We start from the raw sequence: 9,306 nt of genomic DNA, 5'->3' as shown, positions 1-9,306 counted from the left end.
TGGTGAGCGTAAGCCTTGTCCATGTTTCTGAAAGTGACTAACATTCCCACAACTCATGTACATATCTAAAACATTTACAGTAGGCTAAATCGTTTACTGTGCATTCATCCCAACTGTTATTCACAGATTAAAAATAAAACAAAACAGTTATATCAATCACTTGAATAGGAATGAAACGTGGTGGTTGTTTGCACGTGCGAACTTGTCCATGACTTTCCTGTTGAAATCCACCAGTCCCTGGATAAATTGGTTTTCATTGGAAAGCATACAAAGAGCATTAAATCGCTCTTTTCCTAGTGTGTTTCTTGCAAATGTGTTGATCCTTTCCATTGTGGAAAGGTTCCTGTTAGACTCCGGGAACGCCATAGGAGTTGCGAGGAAGATGTTTAACAGAGTGCATGTTTCAGACAAGATCTCTTGCAGCCCGGTCTCGCTAATAGTCTGGAGTAGAGAAAGCGCAGATTTCCCTGCATACAGCTGATTGTGTTGGTAGAGAATATTCAGTTCACTTTGTAACTTTTCCTTGTTTTTAAGAGCTGAAGGCCATAGCTTGATAGCACAGCTGAGCTGGGCAGCTGGGAATGATGCTGCAAATTTTGGGAAAAGTGAGCAATCCACTAGCTGCGCTGCAATGAGATAGTCACTGTTGGAGAACCTGTCCTCTACTTGTGCAATCATGTTGTCACAGGCCTCCTTCATAACTTCAGCCGTGTTGGTTTTCCTGCGCTTAACTTCGCCCTCGCCATCTTGGTCGGCAATCACGTCAGTCCTCTCTCTCACCTCCTTCACGTTGGCGATGAAGTTCTCCACGGCGCATCTCACCACTGAGCCGTCAATCTCTCGGTTCTGCAGAATGTTCTGTAGAACATCCACTTCGGGCATGACTTCTGCGAAGAAATGCAGTAGCTGGAGAAACTTGGGGTCTCTCAAGTGCATGGACAGGCCGTATGCCTCGCTGATGCTCACACTGTCCCATCCTGGCTGAGTGCGAATACTATCCAAACACTCCAGTATGGCATCCTGACTGTCCCATACAGCATTAATGGTCCTGCTTTGAAAGTTCCACCGTGGTCGCTGGATGTTGTTGTATGATACCTGCACCAGGGCCGCTGCTCTCGTGGGCGAGGTGAAGAAAGTTGCGAAGCCAGTCAAATCAGCAAAAAACACCTTTAGCTCACGGATTCTAGACGCGCATACTTGCTGCAGGACAACATTTAACTGGTGGGAGTAGCAATGCACAAACACTGCGTTTGGGTATCTTAAACTCATCAGAGTTTGCACGCTACCTTCGCCATCACTCAACATGGCAGCTCCATCATAGGTTTGTGCGACGAGTTTCTCAGTCAGCCGCAAGGGCTCGAGAACTTGTTGGACGGCGTCGGAAAGGCCGAAGGCAGTTTTATCCGTGACTTCGACTAACTCGAGGAATCGCTCAGTAAGAGTGTTGTCAAGCACATATCTCAACACGATGGCCATTTGAGAACTGCGCGACATATGAGTAATTTCATGTACCTGGACACCAACAAAGTGGGTCTGTTGCAACTGTTTGTCCACTTCCTCCCTGTAGACCTCATACATGCAATCCAGGAGCTCGTCCTGAATGGTGCTTAAAGCCAATTTAAAGAAAGGCTGCGCGTTATAGTGTCTTTTGAGCCGGGTGTCTCCCTCGCACATAGTCTCAAATATGCAGCTAAAGAGAGCTGCGTTTAGTGTGTCGTCGTGACCGTGCAAATCCATTTCGCACTTGCCACAAAGTTTAACGCAAGTAATCAGTCTGTCCAGAACATAGCGATTCTCCTCAGTTAGTCTGTTGTGCTCCTGGACGGCAAGCCGATCGGCAACATCCATGTGTGTCTGCACGGGGGGCAGCCCAAGTAAACCCAACTTCATGGCACATCTCAGGTGAGACGAGGAGCTTTCGTGCTTCGCCGTTCTTTCAGACAGATGTTTAATGTCTTTAAAGCCGACCGATGCCCAAACGGAGTCTAAACCACCGAAAAGAAGACAGGGGAAACAGAAGAGCGCACGTTTGGTCGTGCTAGCGGTTAGCCATTTCTTTTTTTCAAACCAGTCTTTTTTGAAGGTGCGGGTCACCATATCGCCATGCTGAAGCAGGACAAAGTCTTCTGGTCTGTGCGGCCCTAAACGTTTTATTTCCAACTGTTCTTCCAACGGCAATTTACTAAACCGCACGGACAACAAAAGGTCTACGTTATTCATGATAAAACTCCACAAACACAATTTTATCTCGATGGCTAGCTGATGTAGCAATGTTTTCTTCTTCCTCGTCTTCTTCTCCCTCAACTTCTGCACTCTCAGTCTTTTCTGGCAGACTGAGAAACGTTTTGATCAGGTGTTGCCTCCTACTGGCGACATTGTGCTATTGCTATTCGTTTATTTATTTTATTTTATTTTTTGGGGGGGAGGGCCTTCCTTGGCACCAAAGGGGCAGACTGTCCAGCTACCCTTAAAGAGAACCTGCAGAACCACAGTCAAACAAAAAACAGAACTATAAAGAAAAAAACGGAACTACAAGGAATGAGGCAATTTACAAATACACATTTTAAAATCCATCCACTGTGTATTTAATATCAAATTTATGTTGGAAATGTTTTTGTTGTTGTTGTTGTTGTAGGAGCTGCTGTTTGACATTTTTAGTCACCTGCTCCCGTGTCCTCGTTTTGATTTGATTTGATTATTTATTTTAAATTGTCTGGGTCCTGGAATATTATTGCTTCAGTCTGCAAGTATTCTTCCCACGTGAGGCGACCAATATTTAGTTGTTTATCTTATATTGTTTATCTGTCTCTTATCTTATCTTGCAGTGCTTCTGATAATATTTAGGCCAGCAGAGGCCTTGCTGGCTCTGAATGTTCGCCACTGAGTGGGACACATGCCTGTTTAGTTCACACTCAGTGGCGGCTTATTTATTATTATCCATCCACCCGCCATAGAAGCTCATCCTCACTGAGGTCACAGGTGAGTTGGAACATATCCCAGGTTGCATTGGGCGAGAAGCGAGGTACACCCTGGACAGCCAATCACAATGCACATATAGTTGTCTATTCTCACATTTAAACCTACAGTATGGACAATTTAGAGCCTTCAATGTCCCTGTCCCAGCTGACTTCTGGCCTCACCGTTCTGAGGACCCGTGTGGAGTTTGAATATTTTCCCCATGCCTGCGTGGGTTTTCCCCGGGCACTCCGGTTTCCTCCCACATCCCAAAAAACATGCATGGTAGGTTGATTGAAAACTCTAAATTGCCCGTAGGTGTGAATGTGAGCGTGAATGGTTGTTTATAAGAGGATAAGCAGTTACGAGAATGAATGGATGAATGGATCCTTGGGCGATATCGGTAGCCTTCACGAGTACCTGAAACCTTGAAAAAGGACCGGTATCGGCCTGATATCGTTACTCGCCCACCTGTAATTATTATTATTATTATTATTATTATTATTGTCATCTCAATATTTATATATGACCACCTTAACAATGACAACTGAGCTGTTCAAAACGAAACGCTGTATTTGCCGAACGTCACTGGGATTCAATGATTGTCTCGATAATTTAAAGCATATACAGTAGAGCTAAATCCTGTCATCCTCCAGGCTAGCCCCTCCCCCCTCACTTAATCTGTCCCGTGTCAATCATCAGCGCACGCGGGGACTCGCACAGCAACATGGCGACTGAGGTAAGACGGGCACAATGCTCTCTTTATTTGACTCAGCATAGCCACTGACACTAGTATTTGCGTACAAAAAAGGTGGTCTGGTGGTATCTAGACTAGACACGGTTGAAAGCAGCGGCTGCACGGCGTCAGTGGAATCAGGACACGCGAGGGCATCTTCTTAGCTCGTTTCGCCCAAATGTTGATGGTTTTTTTCTCCTTCCAAACATTCAGTGTAAAACAGGCACGTTACTCACATGTGCTGAATAGACGCGGGCATTGCACGTCGTATTAACAAACACGCAGCCCTCGCCTCGTGCAGTTGGCCATTTATGGGTTTGAACGTCCTAAGAATCCACTGACTTCGTCCCAAGAGTAGATCGACGCACACATCAGTCCGAGGCGTTCAGCACCACGGACAGAGGCCAGGACAGCGCCACTGAGATCAATAATAATAAACACAGAACAGTGTTTACCAACCTTTTGAGTTAAGGCACATATATATTTTGCATAAGAAAAAAATATCACGGGAAAAAGTGGATGCACACATTAATCGTGTACCTTTTGCCATCTATTGGAAGAATATTTCAAGGACCTATAGCGTAAAGATGGTCTATATTTTGCTAACAAGTTCTCTTTGTTTTTTTGCTCAAGAAAATGAAACTGGCAGTCATTTCCTATAATATCAATATGTTTTGGAGCAATCGCTAAATAACTAATTGCCCTGGGAACGCTTCTTTTTCATCGATGCCGCCATGTTTTGGTGTGACATCAGCGACAGAAGTGGTGACCAAATTTGCTGCATTGCCGGTGTTGACAAACTCATGTACGAAACTATCAAGTGGCAGCATTTACTCATATTTTATATGTTGTCGCTGTCGGCTGGAATCCCCCCACCTTCAAAATGACAATTTTCAGAAACCCCCCCAAAACAAAGGACATCTTGCTTGAGTTTTAATTTTTCAAACACTGGTTTTTTTTCAAGTTGGTATGATATTGCTATAATATACCACCCCAAAATTATGTTCAATCGCTAATTTAATATGCTGAAAAAAAATCAAAAATTTACCACAATGAGCTGACAAATCCCGTGTATGTAGCTGGAAAACGAATCTGCACGCCCTTACCTCATGTGACTGCCTTCCCTCTGCAACAAGGTGATTAATTTGAACAAAACAAGCCTACTCAAATGTATCTAAACTCACTCCTTTCATTCGTTATTGTCTACATATCTATATAGGTGAAAGTTAAGCCACAAAACGCCTACTGTACTAGTTTAACAACGACATCAGCAGGCTCATGCAGGTTTCGACCTAAATGTAGGCGGGAGCCAAAATCTGGCTGAAAATCAAATATCTCAGAAAATAAGCCTAAAATTGCAACTGACTCTTTTTTTTGGGGGGGCGTAATTATTTTTCTGCAGATGTTTTTAACCTTGGCTATGCAATAAGTGCCAATGTTCACAGCGTCAAAGAGGTCTGCCTGTTGCTACATCGCTTGCATAGCCAAGTATTGAATATTTTTAGTTGAATAAATAATTTTCGGACCAATTAAGTGAAATTGGATCATTTCCCGTGACACACCTGATGATCTCCCACAACACACAGGTTGAGAATCAGTGATATAGAACATCAGTGTAACAACAACATTTAAACAACTACTTAGCGAAACAGCACATTTTGCATAACCTCACTGGCTTCACAATATGCCATTATATGCTTTGAGCCTTTCTTCCCAACAGACAGACAGAAAGAGAGGGAAAGAGAGAGAGACACTGGAAGTTTGTGGTAGAGGATAGTGTTTCGAATGCTGGGCTTCTCTCCAGCAGCTTGCAGAGCACAAATGGATGATCACTCTCTGCCTGCCTCTCCTATAACATCCTACTACATGTTACAAGACCAAAACAACGGCTACTATTTGCACACAGTACTACTGAACTGGTGAAACAAGAGAGAAGTAGAGGCATCTTTCTCCAGGGACCTGTTTGAAAGATCATGTCGAAGAACAACACTGCGTCCCTCAAGGGGAAGGTTCATGGCACATGCGTCTAGAAATACATATGTTAACTGTCTGATCTGGTGGCATGGTGAAGAAGTGGTTAGCACATCTGCCTCACAGTTCAAAGGTTGTGGGTTCACACCTGGGCTCTGGTCTACCTTATATTATATTTTAAATATAATTAGCCCAAAATAATACACCTTTCCTTTAAATATAATCATCAATATTATCATTTAACTAAAAGAAGTTGGTACAAGCTGACAAAAAAAATTGACACAGTTCTCTTCGATCAGTGGTTCTCAACTGTTGTCCCCTGAACACCCACAATTTCCCATTGTTGCAACGTCGCCACCCACTTTTATAGAAGTGAAGAACAATAAAGAAAATGTATTGTTCAAAAATAGCCTCTCTATAATATATTTTTATCCGTAACTACACCACGCTTACATGTTCAAGGGGCAACTCAGAGCACATTAAGAAATTGAGCATGATCATGATAACTGCATGTATAAAAATGGTAACATTAAATATCAAAATGTCTCTCAGTACTGACCTTTTCTTTTGAGGAAAGTGTCAATAGTTTGTGTTCTTTTTAGGAAATGAACTATGTAGACAAGTGCAATAGTAACAGTTTGATCAGTCTGAAAGATTATGCTATAAAAACTAATGATGACATTTGCTACCTGACGAACCCAGGAGAGGCTATTTAAATGGAAGTAGTGCTGGCACCACACTTGAATTGCCCTATCCAAAGCATACGATAAAACGTCACGTCAAACATGGTGAAGGCTGTGTTACGGCATTGGCATGTTACGTTGCTGATGGAACAGACTCCTAGATGTTTATTGATGATGTGACTGCTAACAGAAGTAACATGATAAGAAGATTTTAATACAATGGCTGTGATGTCTCAATGGAAAATTCCATATTTTTGTGAAACTTCTTAAATTGAGTCCAAAGTCCACTTCAATTACATGTTGATTTTGTTTATTTAAAGCCAGTGTTGGTGTATGAAAGCAAAATCACAAAAATATAGTAGTAGTATTTGTAGTTCATTAGTTACTGAATAAATCAAATCATAACTCACTATCCCAGGCATAAACATTTTATTGTTGCCAAAGTTTCGAATCTTATGAGCTGAGCTGTTACTTCCAAGTGTCTAAAACAGTACTAACCCTTGTCATGGGCATGTTATTTTTTCCCCTAGTTCCACAACCTGCAGGAGTTGAGGCACAGTGCATCCCTGGCCAATAAAGTCTTCATCCAGAGAGACTACAATGAGGGAACCACCTGCAAGTTCCAGACAAAGTACCCCTCTGAGCTGGAGAGCAGGGTGAGAGCATGGGAAGTCTTTCTGCACGTTACATGTTACGTTGTCCATTTAGTTTTGCATTGGACAATATTTAGTGTTTAGCCAGTCCTGCAATTCATTGATCAATTTGTGTGTGCAGATTGAGCGAACTCTATTTGAGGACACTGTGAAGACCCTCAATAACTACTATGCAGAAGCAGAAAAGATTGGAGGCCAGTCTTACCTGGAAGGCTGTCTGGCGTGTGTTACAGCATATCTTATCTTCCTCTGCATGGAGACACGCTATGAGAAGGTGAACGTTGAAAATGCAGCTGTCTGACAGGAAGTGGGCTCATCCATACTTTCATTTACTGCAGTCAGTCGAGTCACTCAGTGACCTCCGCCAAGGTGTAGACAGGTGTTCTGTAAATGGCAATGTCTGCCATCTCTTCTCCACTTTCAACAGAATACCGTGTGTACGCAGTGTCAGAGTCTTTAATATCAAAGGAAATTACTTCCTGCAGAAATTTAAATTGTGTCATCATCAGCTTCTTGAATGTTTTAGCCTTGGCAAAAGTCTGTCTCTCAGATTGTCCATCTTTTCAAAAAATATTTTATGGAGTTTTCAACTAAAATGTACATATGTACAGTAGCAAGAAAAGTGTGTGAGGAATTTGGAATGACCAGAAATTAAAACCACCTTGGGGCACCACCTGTTATTTTTTTTTCCTGAGGGGAAAAAGGCATCAATTAAAGGCGTCTAAAGGGGCCAAAGAAGAGCTGATTATATTTTGGTGAAAAGCAAGGATTTTTTTTCTTCCACCATTTGGGTCATTTTGGCATGAATGGAACAATCCACTACAAACTCAAAATGGTTTGCTGACCAACATCTTATGTGATCCTCCTTTCTGTGTAGTAGTTGTACTAATTTGTGCTCTGCTTTGTGTGTCAGGTGTTGAAGAAGATTGCCAAGTACATTCAGGAGCAGAATGAAAAGATCTATGCTCCCAGGGGGCTGCTCATTACTGATCCCGTAGAGAGGGGAATGCGCGTTGTATCCTTCCTCAGTGTTCGTCTATGTTCATGTATACAAAAACTGGAACGATTACTAGTTAATATAAGCATACCCTTGTGACACGCTCTCAGTCCCTAACGCTTTCCCCAGATAGAGATTTCCATCTATGAAGACAGGGGCTCCAGCGGCTGCAGCTCAGGGAGCAGCTCTGTGTCCAGCAGCACAGCTCGATGACTGGCTACTCCTGACAAGACAACGTCCCCCTGACCACTCAGAACCCTAGAGAACAACTTCGGACATTTGAACCGCTCTGACCCCTGTCTTCATGGCTCTCATAAAAAGATCCACAAGATGTTACCTAAGAAAGACCTGTTAGTCCTCAGCTGTATTACATTATTTATCAGGCATTGTGAACACGTAAAATATGCACTTTAGTAATTTGTTGCAATGCACCTGACGAACAAAAACATTTTGCTGGTAATTCTTGGTGTGATTGCACCATTAGTTTCCTGTATTTTTTAAGTGATGTGTCATCTGGTAGGTGGGATGCATTCGAGTGGATGTATTCAAACCACAATCCTTGTACCTCAACCAAATTGAACCTACCAGGAAGTAGGGCTACACTCATTATAACTAACCAGGCACACTAACACTAGCTTTGAAATAGTTTATATGTAGCTTTGACATTGTCAAATGATATAGGTGTTAGTATAAATATTACAAGGGCATGAGTCACCGACCTTTGTCCAGATCTCGACACTATAGATCAAAATCAAGTGCAGATCAAGACACCATATCATATTGTTTCGTAGCAGGTGAATGTGATTCATCCATGTATACGTAATGTAGCACGTCTTCCATTTTCCACACACAAAGCGTATATTTTACTAAATTCACAGACGTTTAAAAACAAATTTTTTCTGATCGAGATCAACTCTTCCAAAATTTGATTTATGCAAGGACGTAGCAAAGATGAGCATGTTAGACAAAGTACTAGTCAAATCGTCTTCCTGAATCTTCACTGTCATGTATTGAATTACCAATACTGAAGGCATAATAGTTATCTGACCAAACCTCCAAAGACAAATATTTGCCAAAAAGAGGTTCATTAATGTGAATGTCTAATTTTGTGCAAGCACAAACCTTGGTGCAGCTTTTTGTTTGTTACACATGGTGATGAAGTGTTACACCTGCTGTCCAATAAAATAATAATTTAATCACAGATGCATCTCAATGCCTTTATTGTTGTTCTTTCAATCTAACAAACCATTCAGTTTATATAAAACGAAATTTAAAAAAAAAGCACATATATGGACTTATTTAATCATCATT

The 9,306-nt window shown here is 42.0% G+C and overlaps 1 protein-coding gene across 2 annotated transcripts; it reads left to right on the top strand.

Annotated features, from left to right (window-relative positions):
• Positions 1–1,776: 1,776 nt before the first annotated feature.
• golga7ba (golgin A7 family, member Ba) lies at positions 1,777–9,196 on the top strand. 2 transcript variants are annotated; one of them, XM_061769573.1, is made up of 7 exons: positions 1,777–1,902; positions 2,826–2,979; positions 3,658–3,694; positions 6,876–7,001; positions 7,120–7,272; positions 7,912–8,013; positions 8,125–9,196. In XM_061769573.1, the coding sequence occupies exons 3-7, from the start codon at positions 3,683–3,685 to the stop codon at positions 8,206–8,208; spliced, it is 477 nt and encodes a 158-aa protein (XP_061625557.1). In that variant the 5' UTR covers positions 1,777–1,902; positions 2,826–2,979; positions 3,658–3,682; the 3' UTR covers positions 8,209–9,196. The 2 variants fall into 2 exon arrangements, with proteins under 2 accessions (XP_061625557.1, XP_061625556.1); XM_061769572.1 differs by having other exon boundaries at positions 3,612–3,694.
• Positions 9,197–9,306: the final 110 nt, after the last annotated feature.

This window comes from Phyllopteryx taeniolatus, chromosome 4 (assembly GCF_024500385.1).
Source record: "Phyllopteryx taeniolatus isolate TA_2022b chromosome 4, UOR_Ptae_1.2, whole genome shotgun sequence".
NCBI classification, from domain to species: Eukaryota; Metazoa; Chordata; class Actinopteri; order Syngnathiformes; family Syngnathidae; genus Phyllopteryx; species Phyllopteryx taeniolatus.
This window is presented reverse-complemented; position numbering and strand designations above follow the sequence as displayed.

Excerpts from the sequence above, each read along its gene's own strand:
- golga7ba (XM_061769573.1), top strand. Across the intron at positions 7,273-7,911 it reads TGGAGACACGCTATGAGAAG|GTGTTGAAGAAGATTGCCAA; the intron begins GTGAACGTTGAA and ends TTTGTGTGTCAG. Across the intron at positions 8,014-8,124 it reads TAGAGAGGGGAATGCGCGTT|ATAGAGATTTCCATCTATGA; the intron begins GTATCCTTCCTC and ends CGCTTTCCCCAG.